The 25,226-nt window shown below is 40.6% G+C and overlaps 3 protein-coding genes across 3 annotated transcripts; all 3 read left to right on the top strand.

Annotated features, from left to right (window-relative positions):
* The first annotated feature begins 2,403 nt into the window (after nucleotides 1-2,403).
* LOC127648169 (paternally-expressed gene 3 protein-like) lies at nucleotides 2,404-4,869 on the top strand. Its single transcript, XM_052132754.1, has 6 exons — nucleotides 2,404-2,487; nucleotides 2,897-3,068; nucleotides 3,319-3,403; nucleotides 3,545-3,690; nucleotides 3,790-4,805; nucleotides 4,852-4,869. The coding sequence occupies exons 2-6, from the start codon at nucleotides 2,921-2,923 to the stop codon at nucleotides 4,867-4,869; spliced, it is 1,413 nt and encodes a 470-aa protein (XP_051988714.1). The 5' UTR covers nucleotides 2,404-2,487; nucleotides 2,897-2,920.
* Nucleotides 4,870-4,946: 77 nt separating this feature from the next.
* On the top strand, nucleotides 4,947-7,847 carry LOC127648003 (neuromodulin-like). Its single transcript, XM_052132555.1, has 3 exons — nucleotides 4,947-5,256; nucleotides 6,446-6,914; nucleotides 7,731-7,847. The coding sequence occupies exons 1-2, from the start codon at nucleotides 4,962-4,964 to the stop codon at nucleotides 6,775-6,777; spliced, it is 627 nt and encodes a 208-aa protein (XP_051988515.1). The 5' UTR covers nucleotides 4,947-4,961; the 3' UTR covers nucleotides 6,778-6,914; nucleotides 7,731-7,847.
* Nucleotides 7,763-25,226, top strand: LOC127648170 (protein Wiz-like). Its single transcript, XM_052132755.1, has 10 exons — nucleotides 7,763-8,099; nucleotides 11,470-11,607; nucleotides 12,409-12,978; nucleotides 13,588-14,046; nucleotides 19,399-19,914; nucleotides 20,030-20,566; nucleotides 20,815-21,026; nucleotides 21,511-21,802; nucleotides 21,885-22,056; nucleotides 23,033-25,226. Exons 1-10 carry the CDS (start codon nucleotides 7,763-7,765, stop codon nucleotides 23,346-23,348), a joined length of 3,549 nt encoding a protein of 1,182 aa, XP_051988715.1. The 3' UTR covers nucleotides 23,349-25,226.

Here is a 25,226-nt window from a genome sequence, read left to right on the forward strand (position 1 = left end):
GCGGCATAAAAAGGCAGCAGCCACAGAGCTGAGAGAGTGACACACGTCAGTCTAGTGTTGGCACATATAAGAATTGAGAAACTTTATAAAATTGATTGTAAACATTGCTGTGGCCATTAAAAGCCTTACCTGGAACATCAAGTGCCCTGCTGAAAACTGTCACACTGGTGCCCGTGTGACAGTTTTCCCAAGAAGGACATGTGAAGCAGGGCACTTGAAATTAGACACCGGTGTTGGACATAATTTAGCGCAGGTGTAAGCGCCCTTACAGCTTTTCTCTCCCGGACGGGCGCTTGACCACGCCCCCGCTGCCACACACGGCTTGTAATAAAACATTTGCAGTAAACAGTAGCCTACCAAGAAATTCATTGGTCACTATCTTCCTCGTCCTGTGCACTGAAACCACTGAAGTCATCTCCTTCGGTGTCGGAGTTGAATAGCCTCAGATTTAATTGTCTTTTTGCACTGAGTCAATTCCTCACGCTGCTGTTTCCAACGTCTTATCATCGACTCATTAAGACCAAGCTCACGTGCAGCAGCTCTATTTCCTTTTCCAACAGCCAGATCACTCGCCTTCAACTTGAAAGCAGCATCATATGCGTTTCTCCATGTCTTTGCCATGGTGAGGGTGACAAAATTACTACCGTAATCAGAATGATGGGAAGTTTGAGCCGCTCGATTTAATCTAAACAGTAAACAAAAAAGTTGTTTTGACCTTAACCCGTTCGGCAATTTCATTGGTCTAATGAAAGCTTCACGCCAAAAAACTGAGCACGTCACAGAATGTTTTTTTTTTATATATATAAAATTTGAAAGCGGGAAAAATCCATATATTAGCCGCGTCATTGTATAAGCCGCGAGGTTCAAAGCGTGGGAAAAAAGTTGCGGCTTATAGTCCGGAAATTACGGTATTCATAATTCCTATCATGACCCCGTTTATACCTGGTAAGATGCATCTTGGGAGATCTAATCACATGTGGTCAGGCAAGACACATCGCTGTTTACATCTGGTTTCTTTTATTATTATTATTATTATATATATTTTACATTTTTATCACCGTTTCTCCCCAATTTGGAATGCCCGATTCCCACTAATTAGTAGGTCCTCGTGGTAGCGTCCAACTCAATCTGGGTAGCTGAGGACAAGTCTCAGTTGCCTCCACTTCTGAGACCGTCAATCCGCACATCTTATCACGTGGCTCGTTGTGCATGACACCGCGGAGACTCCCAGCACGTGGAGGCTCATGCTACTCTCCATGATCCACACACAACTCACCACACGCCCCATTGAGAGCGAGAACCACTTATCATGACCACGAAGAGGTTACCCCATGTGACTCTACCCTCCCTAGCAACCGGGCCAATATGGTTGCTTAGGAGACCTGGCTGGAGTCACTCAGCACACCCTGGATTCGAACTCGTGACTCTAGGGGTGAAAGTCAACGTCAGTACTCACTGAGCTACCCAGGCCCCTTACATCTGGTTTCTTAAATGCGTCTCCTGTGACCCCTTGTGTTCGGATTTCGATGGGAGGGTCTCCTGATGCAATTAAAGATGCAATTAAAATGTAATCAAAGCACAAACACAACATTTTGATCAGAATTCTCTGTTATTTTAGTGGCGTATCTGTATCATAGGAGATTCAGATGTTCATGCTTCTCATCTGTGATGACACTGAAGAAGTTCTGTGACGTTCTCATGCTTGTTTTTGTATTAGCCTATTTACATGTTCTGTTCGGACAGTCATTCCATTTTAAAGACGCGCATAACCGGCAAAGTTGACTTGTTTCAGGGCAGCAGATCATTGACGTGAGGGGTGGTGTATCGCTGATGTCTGGGATGCATTCAAAACGTATTGGCGTGTACACCTCAAATGCAATGATGCGTTTTTGACTACCTCCATACTGCATGTGGTTTTTGTGATCTGATAACAATACGATTTGCACCCCGTTTACACCTGTATTCCTTAGGTGCTCATTCCTTATTGCTGATCACTTCTGATCAGATCACCCAAAACACATCTTTATGCCAGGTGTAAAATTATTAGAACTAATAGTAAACCTGGTGTGACTTTACATTTTTGAACATGCAAAAAATGACATTTTAGAGAATTATCAGTGAATATGACGCTATGCATAGACGTCATTGGTGCCTGACACCGTCCATCCCCAATTCACTTTAATTGTATGGACATTCTGGGACATTGTGCTAAACACCTAATACCGTTTCAGAACAACTTTCTTTTACTCACATGTGTCAGATGTTGGGTTATAGATTGGATCTTAGTTGCATGAATATTTGTCTAGAAATGGAATCACTCTACACAATGTAGGAGAGGAGAAGTTGACTGCAACTGCACTCAAGCCAGTTGGCCAGGGGACCATGGAGCCTAGGGATGACCTATCTACCAGTGAGCCTCGAGATCTAATATCCAACCAAGGGGCACTACCGTCGTCATCAACCCCCATCCTCAACTGCACATTACTGGTACAGCCAAAGCCCCAGAAAAGAGCTCCTTAACACACACACACAAAAAATGTCTCTGTAGCTGCTCTAGGTTCTGTAAACCAAAAAAGAGTCAGAAAAAGAGCTCGTCTTCATGAAATGAAGCTCGTCTTTTTCTTAGCCAATCACAAATGCTCTTTGCCTGTCAATCATATTGCATGTTTGGGGGCGGTCTGATTAAGTGGCTTATTTTGGCGGAAGTTAGTAAAAAAGCCAGAATCATGTACAGTACCTTTTAATTATAATTATCAGTACTGTTATTATGATGTGCCTGTTTCTTGTCTTATGCTGTAAAAATTAGGTTAAAACTATGTGAGAATCGCAACATTTTATTTCTCTCCTAAACAGAACTATGTAATGTTGGACTTGTTTCAACCCTCTGAACTCACAGGGGGGGTTATTACAAAGTGATGTCATGGAGAAGGGTGATGGAAATTCAGAAAATCCAAAGGACATTTCCCCCACGCTGGAGCAATGTGGGAAAACTCAGAGAAGCCCACGGTCTCCAGCCTTCAACTCATCTCTCACATGGGACTCAGACTCTGAAAAAGAAACCTTGGACGGTAATTGTCTCTCTGGTTCAACAATGTTTTTATTGAAAATACATTGGTGTCTGATCAATACAAAACTCAAAATGAACATGCAATGGTTTGGCTAGTTTCAGGCTGTGTTTGTATTGTGAAATTTGTCTCTGTGAACAACAACCATGGATCTGTGTCATGCTCTAAAAATATAACTGTGAGTCTATTGCTTTCTGTTAAGTCACGTGCACATTGTTTATGTTCCTGTTTGGGTTCTGATGGTTTTTGTCAGAGGAAGAGCTTCAGCACTTTTCTAACCCTCATGGTCTGGCTGCTCACAGCCCTGGAAGTCCCACCTCTAGACTCACACAAGACAGGTGAGATACAAATGGACAGTTAACTGATATACAGGTGTAAGGAAAGGTGTATACTTGGAGTTTTTTAAAGATAGAGGGGTTAGATGGATATATATATAATTGGTTAAATCTAATTATCAGCCTTAATCACTATGTTTGCAGACTTGACAGTGATCCCTGCCAAGAACCTGAGGAATCCAAGCACTTATTTCTTGAGAAGATCACACCAGGACCTATGGAGATGGAGAATCAAGGAGCTGATGTTTCAAACAGGGAACTAACAACTACAGACACCAGCTCACATAAACGTATGAAAAAAAAATACATTCAATATTTCAAAGCAAATTTATATATATTTGTAATAAATCCTTGTGTTGTTAAAAAATTCTTTCATAATTTGCTTGCAGTAAAACAAGACAAAGTGACCCATTTGCCAGATGTTGCACCAAAAGAGACATGCCAAAAAGAAGAGCAGGATGAACTGAAAGTGCATAATCACAGGGGCAAGGAAAAGACGAATACCAAGGAGTCAGATGTATACACCTTCCCAGCTGACTCTGAGCCTGAAAGCCCACCCCCTGGGCCTTGGGCACACTGCACCTTCATCCAATGCAGAAGGAAAAAGAGGGCTATACTGAGGCCTTTCTCCGGACTGGGAACCTGGCAACGCCCAACAGGTGGCGGCAGAAGGGGTAGGGGCAAACCCTCAGGAGCAAAGAAGCATAGGAAAAACACAGATGATGAGGGAAGGATGTCTGGATTTAAAGATGAACAGGAAGAGAAGTTAAAGGAAAGGCAAATAGTAGACCACCAACTGGATGGAGACCTATGCCAAGAGATTTTCACATGTGTAGAATGTAGCATCTACTTCAAAAAACAAGCCCATCTACGTGAACACATGCGGGAGCATGGCCAAGGCAGTAGACCAGCAAAGAAATGTGGCGAACAGCTTCCTAAAAGCGGGTTTGAATGTCTAGATTGTGGTCAAGAGTTTGTAGATCAGTTGCTTTTGCTAGATCATCACAGATCCCACGAGGAGTCAAGGCAGAAAATCCTAGAGGAGATTAGAAAACTAAATGAGGGAGAAAAGGGAGCAGCACAGCTAGCCAGTTGTAGTAAAGAATCAGAGCCAGTTATCAAAGAGTCAGCAGAAGTCAGTTGTAGCCAGTTTATGTGTCTTAAGTGCAACTTCATCTCGGATGTGCATCAAGAGTTTGCAGAACATGCCAAGACACACAGAACCCGAACAAGGTCTGGCATCTCTCGAACTTCACCTCGTATTCAACAGAAGTCCTCCAAAAAAGGACAAGGTTCCACTGCAGATGTTCCATCAACTCTTTTCACTTCACCGCTGAACAAGAGATACCCCATCCGAACATCCAAAAAAACGAAAGAAACACAGTCTGATGTTGGCCCTTCACAGGTGGACCCAAGTTCAGGCATAAGTCAAAATCCCCTTGCCTGTGCAGCCCCAGCCGATGCCATAGATCAGCCTGAAAAAGCAAGCCTGCAAGCAGATACAGTCCCAATGGAGGAGTCAAGCCAAACGGGAGAGCCCAAGACAACTGTTGCCAATCCCATGGAAGAGAATGTCCTACAACCTCAGTGTCTCATGTCACCACCTCCAAATCAAAGGGCTGGTCCACGGCTTAGGGATTTAGCATTTAAAAGCATTGGAAAGAAACGCAAAGGAAGGGTTGCAAGGGATAAATTGAGGCGTACAAGAGCAAGCCCAAGACTAGATCTTAAATCCATCCAGACACACAGTGTGAAAAAACAGGTTCAAATCTCAAACCAGACTGAAGAGAAGACCCAGAGAGAAGGCACTCGAACGCAAGAACCAGAGCATGAGCTGAAACAGGGGTCCAGAACAGGTAAGACAGTAGAAAATCATACACCAAAACCTGTTTTTACCACATTACCTGTGCTCCTGTCTTGGAGTGATGTATGTGAATGTGTTATGTGTCTGTTGAGTCATCAATTACATGGCTCATCTCCCTGGCAATTGGTTAAATGTGTTTGTGGTAAAACTCATTTCAAACTCCCTGGCAATTGGTTAAATGTGTTTGTGGTAAAACTCATTTCACTGGCTAGTGGTTAAAGGCGTGAGGTGTACCTGCCTGTTCCATTGGCCAATGCTCACTATCAGCCAGTTTTGGTGATGCAATTTCCGTCCTTTAATTTTGGTTGGAGAGAACTCGGGTTAACTTTTCTCAAACTTTTGGGAAAGGGGAAAATTCCCAGCCTTAGAGATCCAAAAAGCACATGATGCAAAAGTCATAGGAGCCACACTTGGCCATTAACTTGAGGAATACCCAGGTTTCACCCTCGTCTTAACCTGGACCCTTCCCCTGCAGACCTTGTGAAGGTTCCTACCCTGGCCTTGTAGTTAAAGAGCAGTTTCTCAGCCAGCCTCTGTGGAGCAGCAGAGAGGTTGGGTTTGTTTGAGGAGCAGCTGACCCAGCTCAGAAACAAGCTACCCCTCATCCTCATAGAGTCTCTCAGCTCTGACTTCCAAACTCCCCTCTCATTCAACAGAGATGGGTTACCTTAAATGGTTGCAGAGTAGTCAGCAAAGTTTACCTATTTGTTTCTGTGAATTAGTCTTAAAGGAATAGTTCACGACACCATTTTCAAAACAATAAAAGCATGTAAAAAATAAAATTAAAAGTCACCATAACAGTAGTCAGTGTGGTATATTCAGCATACCAGCTTAAATATCAGTCTGTTCCTCACAAAGCTTTCATATGGCTTCAGAAGGTCATGCAGGTATAGAACTTCTTGAGAGTGGGTAGATGTTGATAGAATTCAAGTTTTAGGGTGAACCATTATTTCAGTTCAGCCCGTCTTCATGCTCATTGCATCCCACGTGCATTTGTGTCTGCATTTGACCAATAAATTGTACAATTCTGGTCATGGTGTACTTTTAGAGCTGTTGAAATGATTAAAGCAGTACTTAAATATGGTATATATACCATAAAGACCAGGACTGACCATGTTTTTTTTTATAGAATAATGAAGTTCTTATGGGCTGATCTTTAACACTCAACTTCAACCCCCCAGGAAAGAAGCCACCTGTCATTGCTCTGGATCCTAAAGCCACCGCCTCCTCACCAAAAAAGACCAGCAAAAAGCTTGAAGCAGAGGAAGATCCCAAACTTAAAAAAGACAAATCTGATAGCAAGGGCAAGTGTGGGGAAGGAAAACCTGTTGCTGCATCAGTAGAGGATGATGATGAAGGAGAAGAGGAGGAGGAGGAGGAGGAGGAGGAGGAAGATGTTGTTAATCGTATTATTGGTGCATTAACTGAGGAAGATGAAGATGATAATGATATAGAAGGGTTGTTTAAAAGCGTTGAAAGAAAATGCCCTTATTGCCAAGATCCGATTCCATAATGGCATCGGACTTGCTAATCATGTTAGAGGTCACCTGAACAGAGTAGGTGTCAGTTACAATGTCAGGCACTTCATCTCACCAGAAGAGGTCAATGCCATTGAGAAGAAATTCTCCTACCAAAAGAAAAAGAAAAAAGGTGAGGATACTTTTAAAGTAAATTGATTGATCTTTATTATTTTGCATTACACAGGGTTTCAAGTGTGTGATTTCTGCACCACTAGTGGCACCAAATGGAATTGCAAACTGTGTTTGTGCATCCCGATTGGGTTGGACATAACAACATTGGCTTAACTATTGGTGTGAGTTTGAGGTGAACTATCTGCTTATCCGACCAATGGCAGATGGGGGAGTGTTTGGGGAAACCTCAATGTGTTTGGAAACATCAAAGTTTCATTCTAGGCAAGTCAGTCCACTCTGCGGTTATCTTGGGAGCGCTCTCAGGCAGCTATTTTCTATGGATATAAGCGGCATACAAGTACAGCGCCTATCTACTTGAATGGGGAAAGAATGAAATCTCCAAAACAGTCGGCCAAGATTACAATCAGATAACATATGACAAATCAGCATTAAAATCTGGTAAAAACAATGGTATCATAAATTGTTCTTCTTTAACTTAATCATGCAAAACAAAACAAAAACTATAAAAAAATAAAATAAAAAAAAAATGACCTGTATGGAACTTCGTTTTCTATGCTCCACATATTGGGCGTTCAAGTTTCTCACATTTATTTTAATTCAAGTGGTCCTTCTCAGCTTTACTGTTTATAGAAACAGTCAATATTTTGCACTTCTATTGGCGCTAGTGGTGCAGAAATGACACATTTCACCATTTGAGAGATGTTAAAGACACTTGAACATCCACAATACTTTTCACTTCCATATCTAAAATAAACAAAGGTGTCAAAATGTTTCTGGTAAATTTTTCGAATGTAACTTTGTTTTGCTGTGATAGTCGCCAACTTTGACCCATCAACCTTCAGTGTAATGAGATGTGAGTTGTGCAGTGCTGGTTTTGACACCAGGGCTGGTCTCTCCAGTCATGCTCGTGCCCATCTCCGAGACTTTGGCATCACAAATTGGGAAGTCACAGTTTCCCCCATTAATGTTCTCCGGGAGCTCTTTGCCAAGCATCCAGATCTTGTTCTACCAACTGTTTCCTCTCACCCTGACCTGTCAAGTGAAGACCAAAACTCTGATGAAGATCAAGACACAGAGAAGGAAGAAAAGGATGAGGAGGACATGACCATAACACCTGCCAATTTTTGTTCTGATTCTCCAAAACCACACTGGAAGGACAGACACAATATCAGCAAACTGGAGGGTAAGTGTATTGGATACATTTCTGCATGACTTGTTGAAGAATTTGAAAGATAAAATCACTTCTCAAATCATAAATTGTTCAAGTACTTCATGTTAGAAACAAGGGATCAAGTTTTTTAGCCCCTCCTGGTTGATGCTGTAAGGCACTCCATTTTGGGGGGCAAAAAGCACTTTCTCCATTGACAATTCAAAAGTAGCCATGTATTTTATCTTTTTGTTTTTTTGCAAGCCACTTACAGTATAATTCACACATATTTCATTATGTTACAGAAGATGTATTGCCAGTGGCCAATTTGTTTTGAGAAAGTCTCTTAAAAGTGTGGTGGTGGCGTAGTGGGCTGAAGCACATAACTGTTAATCAGAAGGTTGCTGGTTCAATCCTCGCAGCCACCACCATTGTGTCCTTGAGTAAGGCACTTAACTCCAGGTTGCTCCGGGGGGATTGTCCCTGTAATAAGTGCTCTGTAAGACGCTTTGGATAGAAGTGTCTGCCAAATGCGTAAATGTAAATGTAAAAGTGTTTACAAGGTTTTACTTGTCTGCTGCCTTAGACATCACAGGGGAACATCGTTTTCCCACAACAATGGAACAGGATGAAAGGGAATATTCAACAAACGTTCCCTGAACAACAAGTCAATATATTGTGCAATTTTTATGTAGCCTATCTTGTTTAAAGTATACCGATATTTTTACTGGAAAATAAGACTATGCTTGGCACAAGTGATTTCCAAATGTGGATGAATTGTCTTTACAAAGGCTGATGAGACATCTCTTACATTAGTAAGTAATTACTTGTTCACACTTGGCCCTTACATTATCTCCTATACTTCTGATGTATTTTTTTAGTTCTAAAGAAGTATTCAGAAACACAAGCAATAAGGTTTAAAATAATAAAACAATATAGGCCTACTGTTCAAAATTGGGTGTCCAAAATAAAGTATTTCAACACTTTCTGTTTAACAGAACTTGAGTTCACAGCCACTAAAATGACTTGGGGACCAGTTGGTTAAAGTAATTGCAAAAATGGCAAACAAAAGCGATAAAGAGACTTCAAAGGAAACCTCAAAAGGCTATGCATGCCAGGGGATTTAGTAATGCATTCAGGGGCAGTCGTAGAAGCACCTCTGAAGACCTCTACATGATGTAAAACACTTTGTAATGTCTTTATGGAATAATTTTTCATATTTGATTGTCTGGCATTTAATATTTAGCCCAGTCTCCGCCTTTACTCCGTTCGTCACGCCTTGATGCGTTAGTGCATGTGTGCGGGGCAAAATGGCTGCTTCCACCTCCCAGCAGACACAAACAATAGCGGAAAAATTGTCTGACTGTAGGTGCTGCAAGTCAGATGCGTTGAACGGTGAGTGCATGCACTTCCGCGCCGTGCATGAGGGATGCATGCGATATGCATGTGCTCGGGGTTTTCCTACTTGCATGGCATGCAGTCGTATAACCGTTTGAGACAAGTCCCAGTCATATGCGTTTTAAATCACTGATGCCAAAATGGTCCAGAGACGAAGTGCATGCATGTACTGTATGATACCAATCATTTTCCCGCTGTTTTGACAAATGCTGAACACTCTTCGCTATGGAAAGTGCAACCATTTCATGTTGCGCTCAAATAATTAATGTCCCTAGATAAACGCAGTTTTAGGTTATTGTCATTATTCATACGTGTCTTTATGACGTACGTAAAATAGAATTTTTTTCCTATCCTCTGTCTGAGGAGAAAAAGGGCTGATGTTGCTGGAATTGTGAGGACATATCAAATGACAGCACAGAAAGTCCACCGCAGGAAAGCATGCACAGCTTATTATATTGAATATCCCCAGAGTAGCTATTTATGTTTGGAAGAAGCTGACAAAAAAGTGCAACTAGTATTTTCCCTAAGCGCAGAACAATGCAGATCTGTCTACAAATGTCGAATTGAATGGCTAGACTTAAATCTGATTTGTATAAAGTTAAGTTGTTGTTGTTTAAGCAATGTTATTTTCTGTTAATGTGGTTAAACCTGTCAAATTAAGCATGTTGCTTTTACAGAGTGGAAAAAATAATGCTCTGCTTGTCTGATGCGTACTTAACCCTCAGAGGTCTAATAATTGATATTTTTCCTCTTCCTTGTTTTAGGGGAGCACTGATGATAAACGTCTTGTTTTTCTTAAAGCATATTTTGAATTTTGTGTGACTAGTAAACTGTGACATTCAGTGGGCAACATGATTTTCCCCAACTGTTGTTGTGTTTCATGTCAGAGTTTAGTTTTCATAACATTTCTTATATAAAAAAATTAGGTGTAATTTAATTTTAATTGCCTTAAACGTAGCAATTCTGCTACATTGGGTCTTGTAATTTCGTAAACTCTTTAGAGTCGGTAATGAGTTGTTCTACATATCTGACATCATTTTGTAAGCCAAAGAGAAATTCGCCATGGGTTCCCTTGGGAATTTCTGTTTTTTAAATTTATGATTAAAATGAGGTCCAATGCTTTAAATTATTCAAAATGATTACCAGTCATACCTCAAACTTGAATTTTGATGTCGCCATATTTAAAAACAAAAACCTAATTCTAACGAATTGTTTGATAAGGACTACAAATACCACAAGTGTTTGAGTGAGCATATCTGATGGAAAAGAAAAGTGTAGTAGTTCTTATCTAGCAACTTGTTAGTGCACTTAAAACACTACTGCTTCAAAGTACTGTACAAGTATGGGGTATGACTGTGTGTAATTTATGTTGTCGAAAAAAAATGGCTAAATATATTAAAGTAAAGTTTACCACTGACCTTATTTTACTCATAAATCCAAAACTGCAATTATAAAAACCCATGGCTCAAAAATGTGAATTCTGTTCTGGGTTTTAGAAGATTTGGCAGTTAGACTTTTGCCTCAAAATATAGCAGACTATAGCTGTAGTGGTCTGCACAGGTTGAAGCCTGAATCCAGCCCATAAACAAGACCCTGTGAACCGACTTGTTGGTACTTTCACATTTTAAATTAAGTACCTTGCTCAAGGACACAATGGCGGTGGCTGTGGGGATCAAACCAGCAACCTTCTGATTACCAGTTATGCGCTTTAGCCCACTACGCCACCAAGTTGTAACTAAAAAACAGATGTGAACCCAGACCAAAACCTGAAAGTCAGGGCCTGTCATGCTTTGTTTGAGTAGTAGATTTTAATAGGAAATTGTGTTTGTTACCTTATTATGCATAAATTAAAAATCACTATTGTTTCTTCTGTGTTTAAACTGAAGATGGCAAAGCAGTTACAATTCCACATGAAGACACTCATTACAAGCATTTGGTGGTTATTTTTGAATTAATTTCAGTGTACAGTAGTCTAATATAATTATTTTTCTAACTTTTTTATGTTCAGGTAAGGAGGAGGATGAGGCTGAGGAAGAAGAGGCGGCCAGGATGCCACTTACAAAAAGGCTGGTCACAAGTCCCAGAGAGAAGACTTTGTTCTCCCTGCAGGAACATAGTTCTGAATCCAAAGAGGCAGACTCTTTGGGTAAGATGAAGTTTGATATCTCGACTCAGAATTGAAGCTACTTCAAAATAATAGTTCCCCCAAAAATGTTTTACTTTTACCATTTTACCATTTACTTCCTTTCTTCCATGGAACACACAACTCTGTCAAGCTCCAAAATTATAAAAAGCACCATAAAAGTTTAATAAATTTGTCCATATGACTTTGGTGCCGCTTGTATTCCAAGACCAAAATTTCTGTGGTAATTCTATGAAAATCTGGCACTCTGCTGTAGCACTCAATCAAATATGGTTGCATTAGGTTTACAGGTTTGTTATCAATTATAGCAAAAATCATTGCAAATGAGTGACTATTTTAGGGGCGGCTGTGACTCAGGTGGTAGAGCGGGTCGGCAGCCAATTGCAGGGTTGGCGGTTCAATTCCCGGCCCACACGACTCCACATACCAAAGTGTCCTTGTGCAAGACACTGAACTGAAGCTCTGCCGCCACTGGTGTATGAGTGTGAGTGTGAATGTGTGTGTGCAATATATATATACGTGCAGATCATTTACCATATTCTTAAAAAAATATACATTACTGCCACAGTTATTTAAGAATGCTTGTTAAGTATGCTCAACCGGACTATGCCTTGGCAATGCATTGACCAAGCACACACATCTGAGTATGCATACTTGCGAAAAGTACATTTCTGGCCTTAGAATTTACATAGATTACATGGATTTGTCCTTAATTGCCTGGGTATGTCACCTTGATATTTAATCTTTTCAAACTTACAAAAGAAATGGTGTTGTTATTCAACCACCATTTCTCTTTTTTTCCAGGGTCCAACCTATTGAAATGTGAGATTTGTGGTACTTCCTTTGAGACACGTCGTGGTTTGTCTAGCCACGCCCGCTCTCACCTACGCCAGCTGGGTATCGGTACGTCGGAGAACAGTGGAGCACCCATTGACCTCCTCTACCAGATCACTAAGGAACGTGCCATGGATGCCCATTTCACAGGCACCTCCCCATCTGTGTCATCACCTAAGAAGCTCCTGCACCATTCCCCTCCTATTTCTATGCCCAGCCCCGAAAAGGATATGGAAACCGAAGATAGACCGATTGACACCAAACCAGCTGTCCCATTCTCAATTGCGGGTTCAACAATTAAAGTTTCCTCTTCACCAAATACTCCCTCTTTAACTGGCTCACTGCCTTCCTCTCCATTTGTAAAGTCTCGGTCTCCATCCCCAGTGCTGAGAAAGGCTCCCATCTCTTCCCTGCTCCCTGTGTCTTCCCCACTGCGATCCCAGGAACATAAGACTTTGGGAAAGAACCAGGCTGCAAACCTCTCCAGTCCCACCAAACCGTTCTGGGCACCGCAAGAGACGGATGCACCTTTGAACCTTAGTAAGAGATCATTTATGCTGAACCAAGAAATAGATAACCCAAAAATGTACATTTTGTCATTATTTACTTACCCTGACATCACTTTAAACCCATATGACTTTCTTCTGTGGAATACAAAAGAAGAAATTTGAAGAATCGTCACAAGACTTTCTGCCATATAATGAAATTAAGTGGTGAATCTGGGCTGTCAAGCTCCAGGAAGGGCAGGAAAACACCATAAAACCCACAGTAAAATTATTCAAACTGACTTGAGCAACATGGTTTCCTCAAAATCACTGATCAACTCCTAAATCACCTAAATCAAATATGGTGACTACACCACAGGTTTGATATCATGACCAATTGACATCCAACCTGTGCTGCAGTCGCCTAATTTCTCCTTTTGGGTTCCACAGAAGAAAGAAAGTCACTCGGGTTTGAAGCGACATTTCATTTTTGGGTGATTCTTTTGATGAAGTATCTACTAATGAAGGATTCCAACAAATTGTTTACAATTTTGGAAGTAGTATTCTGGCACTCATGTTTTCCATCTTTCATTTGTTGTTTATCTGTCCTTCTAACAATCTATTACTCTTCCACCCTATTCATTTGGTTCTCTTTTTCTTCTAGCAATGGACATGGACTCTAAAGACATTATTTGCCAGATGTGTGGTGCATGGTTCGAAACAAGAAAAGGTCTCTCAAGTCATGCACGATCCCATTTGCGCCATTTTGGGATCGAGTACTCTGAATCCAAGGGCTCCCCCATTGACTTACTCAACCAGTTCATCTTGACCGATGACTTCAAGCACAAAGCAAATTCTTTTCTCTCTGATGTTCCTAAAGACTTGAGGCCCCCAAAGACCAGCAAGGCTTCCCTCTTGCCCTCCACTTCCACCTCTTCCTCTAAGAGGGCTCCTCCCTCTAGTCCTATCCTATATAAAACGGCTCCATTAACGTCCAACATTGGGAACAAAGCTACCTCGTCTTCTACCCACACCCTGTTGGGCCCACCAACAAAGAAGCTAAAACACTCCTCTTTGCAGGTTCTTCGTTTTAGTGGTGGTGAAGTGCTGCCCTTCCCTATAGGTAACAACTTTCACATATTTTGTCATTTTTGTGCTGTTTTGGTGCTCAGTGTGCTTCCGTAAGTGATTGATTGTATAGTGCTTTGCTGGAACCATCAGTCCGTGTTATTTCAACAAATTATCTTTTTTTTAAATAAATATGCTTAAAATTGAATTTCTGGTGAAGAACTACACAACATAAGACCCTGATGAGAAACAATCCTCTAATAATTTAATCAATGCCTAAAAAAACTGCAAGAAAATGTGGAAAAAGAGCTACGCAACGACCGCTAACTCCCGTGATGCATTCTGACAGTGATGGGTCGTTCATGAACGATTCGTTCATTTTGAACAAATCACTTATATGACTCGAAAGAACGAGTGGTCTCAGAGAGTGATTTGTTCATTTTGTTTGTGGCTGCGCATGTGCAAAATCCATGCTCGTGTTTGTTTCACTTGACACGGGACAGCCACATATGCTCTGTACAGGTAACAGAAATGATTAGTTGACCTCCTGAGACTTTGGGTATGAGTCTTTCGTTAATTTGACACATGACAGCCATATAGGATCAGTACAGGAAGCAGAAATGATTAGTTCACCTCCTAAGTCTTTGGGTATCAGTCTTTCATTCATTTTTCACATGACAGCCGCATTGGATCTGTACAGGAAACAGAATTGATTAGTTCACATCACAAGTTGGTCTTCGGATCGGAGTCTTTCATTCATTTAACACGTGACAGCTGCACAGACTAGTTCATACTAGAGGTCGACCGATATTGGTTTTTTCAGGCCGATGCCGATCTTTTGAAATCCGGATCGGCCGATGGCCGATTAATGCTAGCCGATTTATTTTGGCCTATATTTGGCCGATATGTGCTTGTTTTTAACCTCTTATTTGAACCTTTTATTTGTAAGATAAAATGTAACACAAATAATTACTTAAGATAGACAACATTCCTCAACAAATACATTTATTGAACACTTGTACACTTAAATTAAAAATGTATAATGTAAAAACATATTATATAAATAATGTATAACAAATATATTAAATAAACAAAGCAGGTGTTATGAACTGCTCCGAGACACGAAGGTTGAGATCCAAATGCAGCTTTAATTAAGGGGCAATCCAGACACGTAATCCAATATTCAGAGCATCCAAGAGAAGCACAGGCATAACTAGGGATGGGTATCGTTAAGGTTTTAATGGTATTACTATCTTACCGATACTGCTTATCGATCCAGTACTTTAACGGTATTCTTAACGGTTCTTTTGTTATATATATATATATATATATATATATATATATATATATATATATATTATTACACAAATATAAGCGTTATATAGGCACAGTGATTTAATTTCAGGAAGGTCTACTAACATTACTGTTCAGGTGTGGTCTAAAAAGAAATCTAATAAAGTAATCAGTTGTAAAATAACACTGCATAGTTTATCATAGATAGATTAATGCTTATTAATGCAGAAGTTATTCATTCAAGAGCTGTAAGTGATTTTCTCTTTGCCTTTTGTTGTTTGATTCGCAGTAATGGCTCAATCGTCAGCATGTTTATTAGACTGCTTCCCCTTTAAGACCGAGTTCAGATCTAATAGGCTCCTGATGCAGCATATTTTCTCCCAACTATTTCCATAACTACGTCCATTTAAGACATAAACTGTGTTTAAGTGAATCTCCAAGCCGGTCGTTTAGACATATTTTTGTGTATAGTTGATCGTTTAGACGCGCACATGAAACCCAAAGTAGCCTATAGTTTGCTTGTCTCTTTGCGGTGTGTTTCGGAGCGCGTGCCGCATTGGGAACGGTATCTCTTGCGCTATTTTATTATTAAACGCGTCCCGCAATTTAGCAACAGTAGCATTTTACAACAATCACCGATCGTGCTGATTCTGACGTTAAGTTTGAGTTTTATGTCAGTGCACCGCTGTGAAGGGAAGGAAGTTGTGCTAGACAGAATGCGGCTTATGTATAAATATTCTTTTTATAATCTTTGGAAGGCGAAATATAAAATAAAATCAGACTAATAATCACAGATCTAAACCAGGCTATGTTTGAATGTTTAGTTCTGTCACTCATTTAGCTGGGCTGTGTTGTGCTCGCTGTGCGCGAGATCTCCCTCTCTGACTGCGAATAGCTAAATTGCATCACAGACAAATGGTTTCATATTATTATACATAGAAATGGCTGGCGAGATAAAATAACTTTCTCTTTATAGCAATAAAAGAATGTATTTTCTTAATTTCTCCAGTACCGACAGCAGAACCGATAACGTCCGAGCTTACCAAAGCCAGTCCTTCAATAGCCTATACTGCGTTGGTATATTTTTATTACTTATTTATCTGCATTGAGTGACAACCCTCTCAAATATAAGACACACAAACAGAACAAATAAAAGTCTCAGATTCACTGTCTCAAATTCTTGCTTGCTTATTGTGACATGATAGCAACCCTTCTGCTGTGATAATGCAACTTCAACTACGCTATCAATATCCAAAGTAGCCGAGCGTCATGTCAACTATCGCGTTTGTCACGTTTTTCTTGAAGTTGGCAGTAACATATCAAAAGTTTTTAATTAAATATAAATAAGTTATACAAATTTAACCCTTACTGTTTTCTCCAAGGAACTTAGCTCCTTCCTTAGGCACTGGATGAGTCTGCTCACTCTGCTGGAAAATGACTCTAGGGGCAGTGTGCGTCGAACACGTGTTCCACAACAACACTAGGCTGCCCACAGATGCGCCTGCCTAATAATCGGCTTGATATACTTGATGCCGATTATGTAAAAAATGCTAAAAATCGGCCGATTAATCGGCCGGCCGATTAATCGGTCGACCTCTAGTTCATACTCCCAACCTTCCTAAAATACAAACAGCTAGTATGATTGTATTTTTGCCTTTACAGTTTCACAAAGCTTTTCTGGTCTCAAAATTTAGCTTATTTATTACTTACAATGTATAACATTGTTTCTGTCATAATGGTTCTTTTCCATAACATTAAGATCTGGTAATACAGTGTTTGTTGAAGCTTTAAACTTTCAGAATGATGGAAAAAAATCACATACATTAAGCAAGATGCCTTAAATTCAAGCCCAGTCTGAAACTTTACAACTTTGATCTTTTCTTCATAAAATATCATAGACTGTAAAGGCTATTAGAAACCCCCATTTTATTAACTTGATTACTGAATTTATTTTGAATGAACTGTTATTTATTTTTCCCTCATGATGCATCCTCTATTTGTATTGTGTATGTCGTCTGTCCTTATTGTGAACCATGACCATTTTACTTTAATTTTACACATGGCAGAAAAATAAAATGTATTTATTGTCACACTACATGTATTTATTTATCATGATACAAACAACTGCAACACAATGAAATGTAAGTTGTTAAGAGAAAAATGAACATCGTCTTCAATGTAGAGCCTAGTAGCGGTCACGTGACAAATGAACGAAAGACTCGGATCTGAAGATCCATTCGGGAGGTGATCTAATCAATTCTGTCTCCTGTAGAGCATATGCAGCTGTCACTTGACTAATGAACGAAATTACTGGAATAAAGATAAGTTCATTTTGCTGAACGAGATTCAAAGATCCAAGTCAGTAAAATGATCCGGTCTTCCCATCGCTACACTCTGAATGGGCTATTGAGTCTGCATCCTTACACTCTCAAAATGCTTTCATATTTTTGTATAAATGTTATATACAATACAAATGTATATACTTGAAATATATTTATTCTATATTTACTGTATAATGAACAACTTTAAATCACTAGTTATATATTTTTCCATTGTTTCTAATTCGATTGTCATTTGCAATGCTTCATGGGATTGTAGTTAATTCACTCATTAAATACGTTAAAAGTTTATTTCACCAAACAATGAAAATTCTCTCATCATTTACTCACCCCCATGCCATCGCAGATGTGTTTGACTTTCATCTGCAGAACACAAATTAAGATTTTTATGAAAATATATGAGCTCGGTAGGTCCTTACAATGCAAGTGTATAGTATTTGAAGCTCCAAAATCCAACATAAATGGGCAACATACACTAATTCATAAAACTCCAGTGGTTATATCCATATCTTCTGAAGCGATGTGATAGGTGTGGGTGAAAAACAGATATTTAAGGCCATGCGTCCACCAAAGCGTTTATTGCCAGCTGAAAATGCCAAGCACTCTTCTGAAAACACCCAGCTGGGAGCGCTTGAGAGCGTTTTGTAGGCACAGTGTTTTTTCAGCTGAGATGCTTTGGTTGCTATGAAATATCCTCAGATGTAATGGGTTGCAAGTACCTAATTTCGCAGATAGTTTGTGTTATCAACAAGTACTGAATGTGAAAATGTCGGCACAAGGAAGAGTACTTGCTCTGGCCCTTGCTCTGGATGAAGGGAAGGCTAAGCATTATTTTTTCATATTAATATTGTGGTAGTCTGGGAATGTCATCTGGTACAGGCATGAATACTCGGAGACCATCAAACTTCTCTATTGTTGTTCAGTCGTTTTACAAGTAGGATGTGATGGTTGGTCGGTGTGGTATTTGTCCCACCCCTCCTCCACTGTGATTGGATGTATGGGTAAAAAGTGTCAGCGTTTTACCCAAAGTTGAAAATGTTTCAACTCTCGGTGACCAGAAAAAAATGGCAAGCGTGCAGCACTCGGCGTGGAATGCTCAGTGCCTCGTCACGTTGCTGGATTTTTTTAATATGTGGCGCTCCCATTGCAAACAATTAAAAAAAAATATGCTTTGGTGGACACACAGCCTAAGTCCTTATTCACATTCTTTGTGCATATTTCCCCCTACTGGGTAGGGAGAATAATTTATGATAAAAATGACTTAAATATTTACCACCTCCTCACCCACACTTATCATTTCATATCTGAACACATGGATTTAACCACTGGAATTGTATGGATTACTTTTATGCCCCCTTAATGTGGATTTTGGAGCTTTAAAATTCTGGCACCCATTCATTTGCATTGTATGGACCTACAGAGATTAAATATTCTTTTAAAACATTTTAATTTGTGTTCTGCAGAAGTAAGAAAATCATTCACATTTGGGATTCAAGGAGGATGAGTAAATCATGAGAAAATTTTAAATTTTCGGTGAACTATCCTGTAAATTAAAGTTTGTGGTGTTGTAATACATTTCGGTGCTGGTTGTTTTGGTTGTCACTTGATTATGAAGAATTTTATAAAATACCTATGGAAAAACTGAATAGGGGAAAAATTACTTCCAGAACCAAGATTCCAGGAAAAGTAGATGGCCACTGTTGCTTAAACATAGCCAACATGCTTATTTACCTTAAGTTACTTCAGAAATAATAGTGTGCTCTCTTCTTCACCAGAACCAATGAAAGAGGTGAATTGTGATTTCTGTGGAGAACTTTTTGAGAATCGCAAAGGCCTCTCCAGTCATGCCCGTTCACATCTGCGTCAGCTTGGTATCACGGAATGGTCTGTGAATGGCTCGCCTATTGACACACTACGAGAGATTATAGTCCGTCGAGGCCTACCATCCATTGTGCCGTTAAAACCTCACAAATCCCCCTCTTCTTCTCCGGGCCCAGCACTGCCTCGGTCTACACACAAGTCACCCTCTCCTTCAAGGAATGTCCTTGTCCACCTGCCTTTCCATTTTCCCCAATCACCAAGTCAAGATCAGCCAACTTACAGAAAAATGTCTCCTTCGACATCTACCGCCAGTTCTTCCCCAACAGTGGAAATGGTTAAACCAAAACCAGAGCCTGAAATTGTAGAAGTAACCATGAAAGGGTCAGAAATGGGAGTGAGTGCAAGTTACAGCCCAGAGCCGCTTCATCCCAGTTTGAGCAGTTCAGATAATGACTTTCCAGTCAACTTAGGTAGGTTTTTTTTTGGTTTTCACACTTGTGATGTATTTTGTTTTTCTTTTCTCACTTTTCAACAGTTTTAATTGATCACTGAATTTAATTGTCTGTCATCTTCTTCCTCCTACAGTCATGACTCAAGAGAAGAACCCTTCCCGTGATATCCGATGTGAATTTTGTGGTGAATTCTTTGAAAACCGCAAAGGCCTATCGAGCCACGCCCGTTCGCACTTGAGGCATATGGGCATCACAGAGTGGTCTGTAAACGGCTCACCCATTGACACTCTGTGGGAAGTCATGAGGAGACAGGGCACCACCTCTGCATCTGCTGCCTTTGGCATAAAGGAGGAACCGGGACAGGATGGTAGACTATCACTGAACAGTCCTGGCTATCAGTCCCATGTACTTTCCCGCAAGTCACCCCTTAACCTGCTCCACTCTGGCTCACGCCTCCATAAGCATGGGCTTGGAAGCATGGGCTTATCTCACACCTCACCTGTGGGAAAGTTTTTTGGGGTGGTTCCGCTGAAGAACAAGGTGCTGGTTGAGGATGGACAGCCAAGAGAAAAGTCACTGCTAGTCCAGACTAAATCCTTCTCGTCCCACGCACAGGACTTTTCCTTTAAGGGGAAAGTCTCCACAGAGAAGCAAGGGGTAGGCCACATGGGTAAGGCTGTATTTTTGTAAGGCTCCTGTTTATAGAGCAGTACTGCTTCAATTTGAAGAAAAATTACTCCAATAAATAAAAGGTCCTGATTCTGAATTTCATGGCTTATTCAAATGCCATCAATCACATTTGTTGTAATATAAAAGATGTAGCCTTAATACAATAGTCTCAGGTCACGTCCACATTAATCCAAAAAAAGATTCTGTGGTAACGATGTGGAATCATCCGTTTTTTAATACCGTCTTCAGGTGCCAGCTGCGAACTCTGTGGATTCTACTTTGAGAACCGGAAGGCATTGGCCAGTCATGCCCGAGCACATCTCCGACAGTTTGGTGTAACAGAGTGGTGTGTAAATGGTTCTCCCATTGAGACGCTGAGCGCCTGGATCCGCAGCCGCCCACAGAAGGCAGCAGAGATGCAGCAAAGTTATGCGCAAGGAGGTCGCTATGTCCAGAAGAAGGTATGTAAGCAAATAAAACTAAATTTTTGCATTTTACGAAGAAAATAAAATGGGGTGCTTGTAGGTGTTTGCAAGGGCATCGCTATGTGTTTGCTAGGATGTGCTTGGTGGGTGTTAGAGTATTTTAAGGTGGTTGCCAGAGCATACTGGCCCAAGTATAGAGCTCAAACCCAAGTCTTTATGATATTATGATCTCTAGATAAGACTTGGGTCCCTCCTTTATGAAGGGGTCAATGGGATCTTTCACCCATTTTATTGTCCACTAGGTGACCATCATAAGTTCAATCACATAGAAATGTAATGGCACATCACTCCTCAAGTTGCATGATTTGAGGTATCATAAATGCCTGTTGCAGTGCAGGACAAGTTGAAGTTTAATACGTGCAACAGAGGATTAAGCACATTTGGTATGTGTAAAATATAATTGGAAAACAGATAATACGATAGCATTGATGTTGATTTAATATGCAATAATCTCTTGCAGAGGTGCAGTTCCTCTTTTTCACCATCCCATGAGTCTGACCCTACAACCCCTGTTTCCCACAAGACCCCAGTAGCCAAGTGGGGATCTCTCACATTGTCTCAAAAGAGGGCAATAGGACGGGATGTCAACAGCTGTTCCTTGGGGTTGCCTTCACAGGCAACAGAGGCCAGAAGTAGTAGTGGAAGTTCGACTCAACATGGCCTTATTTCACAGACTAGCAGTCATCATTCCAATAACACACTTCCACATGTGCAGGTGGCCCATAGTGAACTCAACGTGCGTTTGCCACGAGGTCAGAGCACAACTTACCTTACTTTAATCCTCCTTTTTCCATTTATTTGCAAAATTTGACCGGCACCAATTTTCTCTTTAAGTATTTGAGAGACGGCCACTCAAACACCCTTCAAATCATCCACATGCTGCGGGAGGGGAGAGAGAGAGTGGCCCTCCAAAACCTCGCTCCAGTACAGTTCCTGCCCTTGTGCCAAAGCCCCCCTCCACCCCACTGGTTAGTCTTGTGGGTAAAATTTACTCACTCAAGTGCCGGTGAGTTGTATTTGCATATATCTGTTCCCAAACCTAGTGAACTGCCATACTGCCTACATGGTCAATTGCCTTCGAACGGGCCATTCACACTGAACACTTTTGGTTTCCATCGCTTTCGTTTTAAAAAAAAAAGTATTTTTCAATGTAAACATGCACTAGACTGTACAACAGCAGCAACTCCACGAGCCACACAAATTACATGGGGTCATTCCTATGTTCCCAGGGTCCTATGTTCCCCAGATTTATATGGCACATAATGAACACATAAAAAGGGTCCTATGTTCCCAGGGTTCTATGTTCCCCTGATTTATATTGTATGTATACAGGTCCATGTTGTACATTTGGCCATTGGGGAGCTTGACCGCAATAATCCACTCGGGTACCACCATGACTACCAACGACCAGAGTTTTGTGCCAATACATCATTGTTCGGCTGAGTTATGCATTAATACGGGTCTGTGTTGGACCCTTTTTCATGTGTTCAGTATGTACCATATAAATCTTGGGAACATAGGACCCTGGGAACATAGATATGCTCCCAATTGCACTCCTGATTCAAAGCACACAGCAATTCACTCTCAATAAAATCTAAGTTTTACGTTAGTGTGTTGCTAAGCTAACAACATGACACTAAAACACATTCATTCCAATACAGGTTTACATTAGCATGTTGCAAGATAAAAACATGATACTATAAAAATACAGATTACATCCACATTTTGGACACTTTAGTCAATTTAATTGAGTGCTTCCTTAATATATAAGCAAACTTAGATTTTTACCTTTTGGAAGAGACTTTGTTTCTGGTGCATGTCTAAGGTCCCTTAGATCCTAAGGTCTTGGTAGGCAGATCATTAGATTTTGGAAATAATGTTTCTTACATATGCTACAGCTAACAAACATATTGCTTATTCAATGTTATATTATGTCCTCAGTATAGATAACATTTTTCAGTGCCTCAAAACTTTCCTCTTAGGTTTTGTGATGTGGAGTTTCACGGCCCCCTCTCAGTACAGGAAGATTGGATCAGACACCTGCAGCAGCACATCCTCAATCTCAACTATAACAAGAATGCACCACCTGCAAATGATACTCGTTCCCAATGTGACACCCCTGTTCCCAAACCCCCATCCTCAGCTGCTACCTCCACTACAACCACAGCTACTGCCACAACTCTGTCCACACCCTCCCCAAAAGCCTCAACCACACCCACTCCAATCCAAGTCTCCACAGCGCCCCCTGTGGCCAGTTCAATGCTATCGGCAAAGCCACATCCTTCTCCTGCTAATTAGGCCATGTTGATGCACCCACATATGAGACTTCATATTCTCCATTAATTTTTCACCCCTTCTTCCTTGTCCTCTATTTATATTGTGTCTGTACAGACTGTTACCCATCTTTGCATATCTCTGTCTCTGATCAAAGGGAGACATCTCTGCTAACGACCCACTTACGAGTGACCTACATCACAAGCATCTGTTTTGAGAGATTCAAGCTTGAGGTAGGTTTCTCACTTTTGGCTTTTAAAGATGCAGTGTTTAATTTCTGTGCCACTAAATTAGGCACCAAACTGAATTGCAATCTGTTTGAGCAGCCCAAGATAGCATCATTGGCTCAACCAATGGTGTGAGTTTGGGACGGGACCAGGGGAGGCTGGTTAGCTTTGGCAGTTAGCACCTGCTGATAGATTAGCCCTGCCACTATATTATTATACAGGAAAAAGGCATGTTTCTCCATTGATGGCCATTTAGCTGTGTATTTTGACAAAATAATTTTTTGCAAATTGCATGACTGTGGCAAAATTTTAGCAAAATGACATTTCATGGTCCCTTACGCGTATCGCGGAAGTAATGTTCACTGTATAGTGCAAAAAAATAGATCTTCTCCCAAACAGATGAGATTTTTTTTTAAGGTAAATGCTCTATAGAATTTTAAATCAACAAAACCTAACTTCCTACCCTAAACCTAACCGATAGTGTCCGAAAAAGCAAATGTGATATGAAAAATTAAATTCCTGAAGCAACCACGCCATTTGTTTGGTGCTTCTATATCAATTTTGGCTCAAGTGTCGAGTTATTGAGTTATGTATTCATCAGGACTTTTCAGAACCCCGGTCCTTTGCATCACAAATCCAATGCTCTATCAGTTTAGCTACCGTGCAGTTTGATTGTGCATGAACAAGCTTGTCAATGTAGTTAGTTATGTAATGCAAATATTAAAATGTAAGTCACACGCTATAGTAAAAGTACTTGGATAAGACAAACAGTTTGTGTGAAAAAGGCCGAAAAGTAAATGTTCATAAACTCATAATCTGCCTTCTTGCTCATGATTATTGTAAAAGGGAATAAAAGTAATTGCTGTTTTAGGACCTCTAGTATTAATTTTATCAGGAAACTGCAGAGACACAGCAAGCCACATCAAAATTATTTTGCAAATATGTGAAAAATGTTGATATAGTAAAGTGATGCCTCAACTCTACTCGCTTTACTTTTCTGAGCTTGCATTTCCACTGCAGTTTAGTGCCATCTCTACGTGGGTGGGATTATAGGCTGATCATCACAGTTGCGCCCCCTCTACTGCCGTGACATCATCTTAAACACGCCACAAACTGACCAATAACACGACTGCTAGCTGTTAGCTACTAGCTCATTGTGCTGCATAAAGCAGTTGCTGCATGGTGATTTTACACAAGTGTAACAGTTAAATTGGCCTGGTTGTTTTAGAAGCTTCCAGTAGCTGGTCAACTAAATAATGTGAAGCTTTCAAGCAGAGTATAGAGTTAACGTAACAAAACGTACCATCCTCCATCATGGATCAACACCAGTCCAGGGCACTCTCCCTCCCATTGCTCGCCGGTTTAGGTAGCGTCCATTTGATCGAACCACTTCCACTTTTCCTTGATGGTTCTGTAGTCACTTTTAAGTGTTAGCCATGTGCGGCCAACAGCTGAGACACTTCCTGAGACTTTTACGTTTCGCTCAGCGCTAACGAGTGGACCGTCTGCACCTCGTTTATTGAACATGGCGTGGTTTTGTGCACAGCCATTTCTTTTTTCACAATTCAAAAGTCGTGTAAACAAATGATACTGTTATCGCTGTTGCTAACTTTAAAACTAGCGGGTTGATGTTGCGTGTCGGAAATCCAGTGACACTGGTAGTGACGATAATCTC

The sequence above is a fragment of the Xyrauchen texanus genome, chromosome 8, assembly GCF_025860055.1.
Source record: "Xyrauchen texanus isolate HMW12.3.18 chromosome 8, RBS_HiC_50CHRs, whole genome shotgun sequence".
In the NCBI taxonomy this organism is placed as follows: Eukaryota; Metazoa; Chordata; class Actinopteri; order Cypriniformes; family Catostomidae; genus Xyrauchen; species Xyrauchen texanus.